The 12,314-nt window shown below is 45.2% G+C and overlaps 1 protein-coding gene across 5 annotated transcripts in view; it reads right to left on the bottom strand.

Moving 5' to 3' along the window:
• Positions 1 to 1,272: 1,272 nt before the first annotated feature.
• The window catches only part of nacc1b (nucleus accumbens associated 1, BEN and BTB (POZ) domain containing b), a 35,143-nt gene continuing 24,101 nt past the window's right edge, over positions 1,273 to 12,314 (bottom strand). For 3 of the 5 annotated variants that reach the window (XM_085785644.1, XM_085785642.1, XM_085785643.1), the window contains exons 6-8: positions 11,243 to 11,576; positions 2,389 to 2,486; positions 1,273 to 1,686 (exon numbers count right to left, since the gene is read on the bottom strand). In XM_085785644.1, the coding sequence (XP_085641770.1) occupies positions 1,328 to 1,686; positions 2,389 to 2,486; positions 11,243 to 11,576 (791 nt within the window). In that variant the 3' untranslated portion in view covers positions 1,273 to 1,327. The remainder of the gene's footprint in view (positions 1,687 to 2,388; positions 2,487 to 11,242; positions 11,577 to 12,314) is intronic. The other 2 variants (XM_085785646.1, XM_085785645.1) reach the window with 2 other exon arrangements.

The following is a 12,314-nucleotide window of genomic DNA, read 5'->3' as shown; positions in this document are numbered from 1 at the left end:
TTTCTTTCTCTATTTCTTTAAAAACGTAGTTCGATTGTACTCATACCGCAGGAGGAATAACACAGTGCAAACTCTTTGACAATCATCGGTAACAAGGAGCCGCGACAAAAACAAAACAAAAAAAGAAAAAACACACAAAAACTTGAAAATATACTATATATATATATATAAAAAAAGGAAACAAAAAGTGAAATGATTTTTTTTTTTTCGTCTGATGGTGAAAAGGTGAAAAGGTCACCGGGGTTTTAGCTTTTAGTCAAAGAAAAATCGTTTTTTGTTTTTAAAGTCGGACCGAAAACGCCGTCCGGTCAGAATTCATCAGCAGCATCTCCCTGGCGGCTGGTGAGCAGCCAGATTTCCCAGCATGCCCGGCGGGAGATAAAGAGCAGAGTCGGGGTCGGGGGGGGGGTCATAGATCATAGACCGATGCCAATATACATATTAATATTCATTTCAACCCCCTCCGACCTCATTAACCCCACCCTGCCTCCAGCGCTTTAAGAGAAGCTCCTCCATCTGGACGTCCAGATGAAACAAACGAACGCACCCAAAAAAAGAACCAGCAACCACCAATAAAGAGTAGAAGAAGAAGAAGAGGAAGAAGTAGTAGTAGTAGTAGGGCTCTGTACAATCTCACTCAACAACGCTGCGATTCGTTCGATGCTTCTCCACATACATTCAATATCAAAACAACAGTGTTACTGGAGTTTGGGAAACAGGATTACCCCCCCCCCCCACCCCCACAACTCCCCTCCCTCACCCACCCACCCCTCCCTCCCCAGGGAATGTCTGTGATTGATTATGTAAGAAAAGGGACGACACACAGTAAAAGTTGAAAGGCTGAAACTCTCAGGTGTTTTTGAAAAGTCGCAGAGGGACGAGGGGTGGAGGTTTTTTTGTTTTTTGTTTTTTTTTTTGGGGGGGGGGTCGACCTTTAAACCTCGTCCTCCTCCCTCTGCCACCTTTCTTACTTTCATTCTTTCTTTCCGTCTCTTTCCATCTCTCTCTCCGCCAGAACAGGAAGGAGAAACGTGGACAAACGGAGGAAGAAGTAGAAGCAGAACAAACTGAAACCAAAAGAGGTGTAGAAGGTAAGAAGGAGAAGAAACAGGAAACAGACCCCCTACCTCAACACACACACACACACACACAAACAAAACGCGTGGCGGCGAGGAAAAGAGAAGAGGGGGTGTTGTGGGTGGTGGGTGGGGGGTAGGGGGGCGTGACAACTCTCTACTCGCCATCCCTCCCTCCATCGATCTGTCCATCTGTCCGTTCATCATCTCTCTGTCTGTCCGTTCGTTCGTTCGTTCGCTCACCCACTCACTCAAAACAAAGTGCTGCCGTCTCCTCCCGCCCCGTGGAGCGTCTCTGTGGCTCCGCCTCCCATCTCGTTACTGTTGTTGTTGTTGTTGTTGGCCGCCGCCGCCGCCGCTGCTGCCGCCGCAGCAGCCGCCACTGCTTCCAGGGAGGCGGGGTCAAAGCCTTGATCCGCCCCCAGAGCGTCGGCCTCCATCTTGACGCTGTCGGCCAGGAAGGCGGAGTAGGCGTCGCTGTCGGCCATCAGCAGCTTCAGCTTGGGGATCCAGCTCTTGCGGACGACGCGGCGAGCGTTGGTGCACATGTCGGCCGCGATGGCGTTCATCTCGCTCTCCTTGAAGCTCGGCGCGAAGTTCTGGCAGTAAACTGGGGGGGGGGGGAAGAAGAGAATATGGTAAAGAAAAGTCTTAAAGGGATAGTTCACCATTTTTGGTAAATTCTCCCATTGCCATAATCCCTATAGTCATAGCAGTAGGTTCGTTACCTTTAATTATCGGTGCATGTTGTTTTGAGATCAGCGGGGCAGAGCCGCGAGCTGCTCAGCAAATGCAACGGAGGCGCACGGTACTTTTGCCTTTCCCTCATCAAACTCATCAAATACACAATCCAACAACTCCAAAACGCTCTGGTGGACAAGTTGTGACCTGCACATTCACCACGCTATGAGATAATAACACAACGTTACCAGACAGAGTTGTTTTAGAGGGAAATTCATGCAAAACCGCTGTGGAAGGTTGCGTTCAGGGACAGTTTTTCAGCATTTACCTCTAAAACAACTCTGGTAACGTTCTGTTATTATCTCATAGCGTGGTGAATGTGCAGGTCACAACTTCTCCATAAGAGCGCTTTGGAGTTGTTGGATTGTGTATTTGATGAGTTTGATGAGGGATAGGGGACCTGTACCGTTCACTGAGCAGCTCACGTCTCTGCTCCACCGATCTCAAAACAACATGCACCAATAATTAAAGGTAATGAACCTACTGCTATGACTATAGGGGCTATGGCAAAATGTTCAACTATCCCTTTAAAATGAGTGTGTTTGTGTGTGTGTGTGCGTGCGAGACTCACATTTGACGGCGTGCAAGACTCTGTTGTCCAGCGGTTTACGACTCGGGTCGTTGGTTGAAGAGCGGATACCAGTCCCACAGCTGTTTGCCAGAGTGCTCCTACACAAACAGGAAACAACACCACCACACACATCAACAACAACAACAACAACAAATACACACATGAAACTAATCTTACATTAAACTCCAGAACATAACGAGACACAATTATTCCTGTTATTTGGTCACGAAAATAGTTGTTAAAGTCTTTTTTTCTTCTTCAGGTAAAGGAACTTTATTTTAACAAATGCCAAATATTCAGATTCCAGCTTTTTCTTTCAAATGTGAAATCGTTTTTCTCTTTATGTCTGAAAAACAAGTTATATAAACACGTCACCTTCAGCTCACCACTGACTGAACAATAACAACACAGCGTCTGAAAACCCTGAAATATGACGGATCTTCTCTATTTCTATGCATCTTCTTTCTTTCTTTCTTTCTTTCTTTCTTTCTTTCTTAGCAGCAGTAAAACTTTGGCTTTTCTTCCTGGGGTCCACAGCATATAACAATAACACAAACCAGTGACACATACAACAAACTAAACAGCTCCTCTCATCCAGTTAACACGGAAGAAAAACTTTATTATTTCCTATGGAAATCAGTCACATTTCCATCAGAAATAATAATCTGTTAATACCAGAAAATATTCTGTTTTATATCCATCCTACCCTTTAAAAGTATTTTACTTTGAAGGAAACAGGACATTTAAAATACATTTTACTGCCAAGTTTATTACTAATATCACTCAAACAGATCCACTTAATACCCATTTACAAATCTCACATCATTCTTTTTTTTTTTTTTTAAGTTTTTTGGCATTTTTGCCTTTATTGGATAGCACAGTGAGATAGACAGGAAAGGGGGAGGCAGAGAGTGGGGGAATGACATGCAGCAAAGGTCTGCCCGACGCGGGATTCGAACCGGGGACGCCTGCGTTGAGGACTGTAGCTTCTACATGGGGCGGCCGCCTTAACCACTGTGCCACGCACCGTCCCATCTCACTTCATTCTTTATCTTTATTATTATGCATTTATCTTCATTTTAAGCGGTGGGACTCTTTTCTATGACCTCTCTGATATCGATCTCCTTCATCCAATAGTCATTTAATTATCAGGGATGCAAACGGGTCAGGACCAAAAGAGAGAGGAATTGTCTGGCGGGGGGGGGGCTCACCATTAACAATATCACAGAAAAGTCAATTTCCAGTAGTTCAACCCCAACCAAGTATTGAGTGCATATAGATGGACAGTTTTCAGAAGGCCAACATTTCTATATTAAAAATGCTTAAAAAAAAATAAAAACCATTGCAATATTTCAATTTTGGAGATACTGATTTTTAGGTCTTCACTGAATGTTAGTCATAATTATTACTATTAAAATAAACTGAAGAAATAAAGACATGGGATTTAACATCCCATTCAGTGTGTAACGGACATATAGGCCTATATAATGTGTTAGTTTCACTTTTTGAATTGAATACATTCTACATCGCGGAGGCGACGTCTTTCCACTCAGGGCTTCCTTCACCTCTGAAACGGGGCAGAGCTCCGTGGAAACACCTGCCAGACACAGCAACGTAGGGAACTGTGCATGTCCGCGGCGCACAGCTCCACAGACATGCACGGGGGAAAAAACGGCGTCGCCGCTTTGGGTAACGTGCGTGCATGTCGCGCGTCTACATTGGAGGTCGGCTGTTATCAGTATAATCAGAGACCATGAATGAGTTCGCCTCACGTGATTGTCACTGTCAGCCTGTTAGAAAAACATTTTACTGACCCCAGCTGAGACGCTGAGACCCCCCCGCCTCAAAACAAAAACTCTTCGGATCTGAACGATTCACACAAGTCACCTAATTGGTCATGAAAAAAGCGAGTTTCGCTTTTCGGCGCGTTGTTTGCATCCCTGTGTGATGTTCAGGGACAGTCAGGACAGTCTGAGGACAGACAGCTCTGAGGTTGAAGTTTATATTAATGCACCATGAAGCCTGGTTTATGCTCGACGCAGTCGCGAGTGCGCGAGGCTCGCGCGCCACAAATGACGTAAACGCGCACCTCGCGACGGCGTCGCGCTGTCGCGCACCTCCAGGATTTTGAAACTTGGCGCGCGCCGCGCGAGTGTCGCTCGGTTCAAAATGGATGAATTTGAGGGAAGACTGGCTGAGCTGGTACGCTCTAGCATTTGTACAACTCGTAATTAAGTTATAAAGACCATCAAATGACCCAGAACTCGAGGAACTATGCAAATCCGGTCCCTCCTCTCCTCCATGTGCATCTGTTTACAACAAGCCGGCGAAAAATCAATACATGGAGCGATCGATAACGTTATATAACTACTACACTGATGTTGCAAGGACGGTTGGTTTTCAAATCATGTGGTTAACTATCACAATTACACCGGAGCTTTTTAATTAAGGTAAATAGTAGAGCTACAGGAGAAATCCTGCTTACTTCTGTCTTTGCTACGAATATTGCAACGGTGAATGCGGCAAGTATAAACACCTGTGCGCTCTGCCGAGGTGCGCGCGCCAACTGCCAACGGAGCCAGGCGAAAGTATAACCAAGGCTTGACACTGTGGCAGGTCTCTGTACTAGGGATGTGAATCTTTGGGTGGCTCACGATTCGATTCGATTCCGACTTTTAGGGTCACGATTCGATTCAAAATCGATTTTCGATTCAACCGATTCTTGATTTTCTTTTTGCGATTTTTAGTTTGCTTTATTAACACCAGACCATGTGAAAACGTTGAATGATGATGATGTCTACAGACTATTATATCAGAAGCCATATTTCCCCCCAAAAAATGCACATCACATGTTTCAGATTTATTCAGCAGCAATATATTTGAACCATTTTAAAGTAAACTGCTACATGAAGCTGATTTTATAGGCTACTCTCTTTTCAAAAGCCTGGACTGAAGGATGTGAATATTTGGGTGTCTCTTCGATTCAAAATCAGTTCTCATGCACATGCACATGGACATGTAGCCTATCTGTAACAAAGGCTGCTAAAAAAGAAAGAAAGAGGCACTCTGCTCTCACGCCAGCTCACCTGCAGCCTGTCTGCAGCGCCACAGAGGAGCTGTCAGAGCTGCTGCTGCTGCTGGTCCTCTCTCTTCAGCCTGCTGTTTGGCTGCACTTTGTATGAGTTTAAAAAAGTGAAGATCTAACGTCACCTGAGCACCGATCAGCTGATCCAGAGCGCAGTGGATGTGGCTGCTCACACCGTGTCCTAACTGGATGCGACGCGAGCGAGCGTCCGACAATCGCGTCACATCTGACGCTCTCTGTCCACACTGAATCCGTGCGTCTGTTGGAATGGAAGCACATCAGCTGTGCGCTCGCCCGCTCGACAGACTGGAGACGTAACTACCCGGTTAAAAGATGGGTGAATTGTGCCTTTTAAACAGAAAACAAGTTTCTTGAAATATAGAGCCAACAGCAAGTTGTCTCTATAGCGTAGGAACACGAGTTGTAAAAAACATAATGCAGGGTTTTCTGAAACATTATAAGACGGCGCACCGCCCCCCGCCCAAGATGAATGAAGAGGCTATTAAAAAAAAAAAAAAGTCCGCTAGTCTCCTTGAAGCGGCCTTTATGTGTCGCACACACTGAGGTGAGCAGCAGAGCGGCCGCACCGTGACCACGGTCCGCTCCAGCTGCCTGGTGTCCCCACTGCGCACCACGCGTCTTTTCAGTCACTTGTCCAAGTTCTCCTTTACTTTTTTTTTCGAGACAACACTCATTATCTCTCTCTCTCTCTCTCTCTTTTACCGGCGGTGTCAGCTGATGTGCACATCTGCAGCAACCCAAACAAATGCACATGTTACTGTTGACTGGCTCTATTCCAGCCACATGATTGGTGCGGCGCGGTGGAAATCTCATTATCATTGGTTATTTGTATTGTCTGCCAAAACATGGATGAATGAAACCTATCGACCACGTCTCATATTTCTATCGAGGAAAAGTTATTTCACAATTTATAGACACAACACCGACAAGCATCGAGCACCGAGCCGCATGTTGCAGTGACGTTATATAGGATATTAAAAAAAAATCCGCAAATAATAAGCCAACGAAAAGGTGCAACTTGCCACTTAACTTTTTGTCTATGTATTATTTGCGGGGGCTTTCGGGGGATCTGCTGACGGTGGAGGATCTGGGACTGATTCACTGTGGACCACCACCAGTCTGATCAGGTCCATCACTGCAGCACTGCCCCGCTGTCACATTACTCTCGCATATCAGCGCAATCTGTTTACATTAAACCGACATCAGGAGAATAATGACAATTATGATAAAAATATATATATATTTGTTTCGAAATTTGGCTCCTGGATCATGATTTTTTTGGGCGCATTCTTGGTAAAAAAAAAAAAAATCCTCTAAAAAAAAAGACAGTTGGGATGCATAATGTGTCTCATAACAGTATACTGTGCGTCACGTTATCGGTGGTGTTTTATTCTAGGGGTCGGTGGTAGCTGTGAGACAGCAGCGGCTCCACGGTGAGGGGGGGGGGGGGCAGCTTCTGCTCACCTGACTCTGTGCAGCTTCTTCATTACATCCAAACAGTCCGACACTGCGACGCACTGCTCCTCTTTGACTCTAAAGTCTCTGTAGCTCATCAGCCCGGAACGACGGCGGCGTTTGGCCTCAGTGTCTCGGACTTCCAGAGCAGCTACAGCGCAGCGTTGTGACCTCAACCATGGTTGATGAGAGCAGAAATGTTGTTGTAGGCCTGTGCATATTCTCATTTGTCCAGGTCATAGTATTTCAAAGGAGGTTAAATCGAAAGCAACTGGACTTATACTGAGTCTCCACACCAGTTAGTTGGACCAGTCCCAGCCTGGTCAGATGCTACATGAACTGATGAAGCCTCTTGGATGAGAGGTGAAACGCAGGGTTGCCAACTCTCACGCATCTGGCGTGTGTCACACGCTTTTAGGTCGTGTCTCACGCTCTCACGCCACTCAAACAATTCTCACGCCAAAATCAAGCGATTTGGAAAAAAAAAAAAATTTTAAAGCAAGCTTTGGCACTCATCAATAGGCTCTCTGATTGGTGCGCGATGCTTATCCGCGTGTCGATTGGACGGCTGCTCAAGCCTGTGATCACAGCACAGTAGGACGGGGAGTTGTCGATCCGCGACCCCCCCACACCCCCACCAACAGCGGCACGGTGCTGAAGCCTGGACCGACCCGACTTGGTCCGAATCCGATGATCAAAAAAAAGAGGGAGAGAGCGAAGCCCGACCTGGGCCTGGGCTGGTTGGGCCAGTCCGTTGAAAACTATAAAATCAAGATGCAGACTGGGTAGCACAAAAGTACAGCCAGGCAGCTCAGTCCAGAGAGCAGAGGAGAGAGAGACAGCGCAGCAACAGGTGTGTGTGTGTGTGTGTGTGTGTGTGTGTGTGTGTGTGTGTGTGTGTGTGTGTGTGTGTGTGTGTGTGTGTGTGTGTGTACGTGTGTGTACGTGTGTGTACGTGTGTGCGCAACTGCGCATGCATGCACGTGTGCCATACCTGCAAACTCCGAATGGGTATGTTTATTACAGAAGAGAAACACACATTTCAGGACCTGACTTGTATCATCAGGCTGTAATAGAAGACTGAAAATCACAGGACATGTCTGTTCTGTCCTTTCGTATATTAATAGGCTCAATAGGCTGGTCCAGGCCAAAAGCCACAGCTCCCCACTAGACCAGTTTCATACACTCCAGCCATACAATGATAGGAACCACAGATCTGCTTTTTCCCCTGTTATCTGAAGCAAATGTTGTGTTTTCCCTTTATTTTCTTCTCAGAGTACACCAGAATGCTTCAAATACATGTTAATATCACAATTTTTTCCTGGGGGGGTGCCCCCAGACCCCCCTAGAGGGATATATTTTGTCACCTATTACACCTCTAGCCTACTCAGTTTGCAGGTATAGCCTAATGTGTGTGTGTGTGTGTGTGTGTGTGTGTGTGTGAGAGAGAGAGAGTATTATTATTATAGACAGCCTCATTCCTGCCCCCCCCCCCCTCCCCCCGCCAACAGAATCTCACTCCAGCCCAGGACCAAAAGTTGGCAACCCTGTGAAACGTCTTCCTAGACAAATAACTAAGTCCAGTTGAACCTCCTTTGAAAAAAAAAAAAAAAAAAAAAGTTGTTGGCGGGCTGGTGAATTTTTTTTTTTTTGACACGAGTCAAAAATAGCGTCAAATCGCGTATCTCGCATTTGGTCGCGCGTCACAACTCGAGCGAAAAAAAAGCGTTCCTCGTGTTTGGTGGGAAGCCCCTTGTGGGTCTTCCCACCAAACACGATGAAAAGGACGAAGACGCGATGGTCCCGTCGCCCAAAAAAAATCGCCTGTATTACGTCGCAAAAAAAAAAAAGTCGCGTATACCGCGTCGCGCGCCTAATCGCGTCTCGCGCCTAATCGCGTCTTTGCGTTACGGCCTTTTACACCACGGACGTAACGAATAAACGGTGACGGTGTGTACGAACAACATAGAACAGGACCAGACGTGGCGTTGTTTCCTCTTTTCACCGACAGCTCCACTCTCCCTTACTTACACTAACTACTGTTATTGTTGAGGCCAGAGAATTGTGGGATTTGTAGTTTTTGACCAATCGCAGGTTGTGCTCTTTCTTTTTTGTGATTTTCCGGTTCACATATGTATTTTTTTTTTTTAGGGGCAAATGCGAGTGAAATGCTCGCCCATGGTGGGCATAAGAACATTTAAGACCTGTCTAAAATTATTTAAGACTTGAACACAATAATTCAACAAATTTAAGACATTTTAAGACCTAAAATTTAGATTTTCAAATTTTAGACTTTTTAAGACCCCGTGGATACCCTGTTATTTCATATAAAAGTTTAAGTGCATGCATATTTTATGATGCTGTGTATTTCAGGTGTAGGTTAATATACACACACCTCAGGAGGCCTGTCATTGATTGGTTAAAACAAGGTAATCAGTAGATGGGAATTAACGTCAGATTTAGTCACGGATCACCTTCAAACTCTCCTTGTCATGATATTTGAATTAATTATACATCAACACCAGCATCTATACTTATTACCAAAAAAGGTCTCATCTGATCTGCTAATCTGTCCCGTACTGACCCATGCAAAATCTATGAAATTTTAGATTATATATATTAAATTAAATATCTAAGAGAACCATTTCCTCCATGATGGTCTCCGTGTGTCCGTCCATCTGTCTCTGAGTTAAACTCACACCGACACCGACAGCTCCAGGTCGGACTGAAGGAAAACACACTTTTCACACTTTCCTCATCTCGTCACAAACTTTGCTTCCACTTCACTCGTCATGTTTCTGCATCTTTCACACCTTCACATCGATGACTTCTGTTCTCTGTCGTCAAAGTGAGGAACCAGAGAGAAAACACAACACAACGCGACGACACAGAGTCAGGAACTTATGAGCAAAGTGATGATTTATTTTACACAAGATGGAAACCGTGACCCTGGCACCAGAACTAAAGGTTTGTGTTCTAATATTATCAGTTTTTACACCTGTTTCTTCCATCTGCTGTTTTTTTTTTTTTTTTAATTTCAGCTGAATCTCTGATTGAATGAACACAGTTGTTGTTGTTGTTGTGTTGAGATGCTGCTGAACAACCAGGCAGAGCAGCAGTGAGAACACGTCCACCACTGTGGAGATGATGATGATGATGCTGAATTATGAATGACTCCATCATGGTCACAGTTATTAGCTGCACTGGATCAAACAGCACCGAGCTCCATCAGCAACCTGCACATACACAGTCGACTCGACTCTACTCGACTCGCCCTTTTTGTGTTGTCATGAGGTCACAGTACCTGGTTCTACTTTTCTGGTAACAACTCGGCCGAGGCTCCAAAACAGGTAAAGAGGAACTGAACTCAGGCCCCTGTGAGTCAAACCGCAGTATCATTCAATCAATCAATACTCCTGCACTGTGCACCTGCTACTTCACCGTGCTGCCCGTCCACAAAACAGAAACAAATTCCCAAAAAATTACTCACACATGCTCCAAAAAAATCGGCCTCCCTACTCCCTACTAAGCGCCTGTAATGATATGCGCATCAAAACCGAAATCGCAACTGCCGTGGCAGGACTGCGACAAGCCCAGAGTTTGTGACTCCAATCCAGATCCTGCCCAAGCTCTGAGCAGCTCACGGCTCTGCTCCGCCGTTCTATAAATAGCTTGCACCAACAATTAAAGGTAACGAACCTACTGCTATGACTATAGGGATTATGGCAATGGGCCAATTATCTAAAATGTTGAAATATGAATCTGAAGGGCCTGGGTGATATTGGCCGCCGCCTTGGTTAAAGCATGTATATGTGCATGCCACGGGCAGTCTTTCAGATGTAGTGTCTTGCACAAACCCCCGTATGAAAGTCGAAGGAAGCCTGTATGTGGAAATACGTCGCCTCTGAGATGTAGAATGTGTATTATAGAAGAGAAACACACATTTCAGGACCACTGACTTGTATCATCAGAACTGACATGTCCTAATAGTCTACTCAATTTATTTCATAATGGTGCTGCATTTTTTTTTTAAATTACACTTAAAAAATCAGTTGTAGATGGATCAAATATTTAACATTGATCATTCTTTTGCGGTTACACCATTTGACATTTTCAGGGGCTTTAGTCTGACTGGCTCAAAAGTCATTTCAAATGACACAAAACCATTGCACATCTTTCCAACAACTCTTATTGGTCACTTTATGCTCTATTCTGGAATGGAAACGGCCTCCAGAATAAAACCTGGTACCAAAGCTGAGTTGAGTCTCGGGGCATGCGGGGGGGGACACTGACCTGTCGAAGAAGGCGGCCAGCAGGCGTCTGAGCAGGACTTTGTGGCGAGTGCCGGCGCTGACGTGGCAGTTCATGAGCTGGGCGCGCGAGATGAAGACGGAGGTGCCGCTGACCAGCTCCAGCTTCTCGGCCGGGTCGCCCTCCTCGTACAGCTTCGGGTGGCACCGGTTCCCGATCTGGCTGATGAGCTCGGCCGGCAGCGACGCCAGGTCCTGCCGGGACCGAGCCCCTCTGCCGCCTCGCCCGCCGCCGCCGCCGCCTCCACCGCCACCGCCGCCACCACCGCCCGAGTCTGGAGCCAAGTCGGGCAGAGCCTCCACCCGCTCCCCGACCACTGGAGACGGAGGAGAGAGAGGGGTGAGTTTCACCAGATGTTTGATCCGGTCACACAACAACAACAAAATGAAACATTAAAAACCTGCTCGTTAATTATTTAAAGCAGAAGTAAGCGATCCGGTCGTTTTGGCTAACTTCCTGTCAGCAGATGGAGTTAGCAGTCCCTGTCCTCGTCCCTACGTCACCACATTCACGTGCATCTAGGGATGTCACGATTATACATTTTCTAGGTACGATTATTATCAGAGAAATAATCACAGAATTTTACGATTATCACAATTATTATGCATTAATTAATTTCACAACACTATGAATGTGTAAAATATATATATATATATTATATATATATATAGTCAAAATATAACTACATTACTCATTGATTACACAAAATATTTCAAGTATCTATTAATATATGACCAATTAATCCCCAGGGGAAATGTTCGAAATATTCATGAATTGTTATCTATACCAAATGTTTGCGTTTATTTTAATCGTTTTTTGTTTTGTTTTGCTTTTTTTTAAATTAAAAATGACATTTAAATTCCTACCAATTCAATGTTACGTTAGTTAAATGGACCAGTATCTGTGCATTTACCTTTATTTTTGCGCACATCTGCCAATAAGGTTCCAACATCAAATTTTTGTGAAAGTAACGGTATTTAGGGATCTTTACGATTAAATAATTGTGGCGTTTAATACCACAATTAATTGTGAAAACAAGTAATCGTGACATCCC

The sequence above is a fragment of the Trachurus japonicus genome, chromosome 1 (genome assembly GCF_045865225.1).
Source record: "Trachurus japonicus isolate A0001 chromosome 1, Traja_1.0".
In the NCBI taxonomy this organism is placed as follows: Eukaryota; Metazoa; Chordata; class Actinopteri; order Carangiformes; family Carangidae; genus Trachurus; species Trachurus japonicus.
This window is presented reverse-complemented; position numbering and strand designations above follow the sequence as displayed.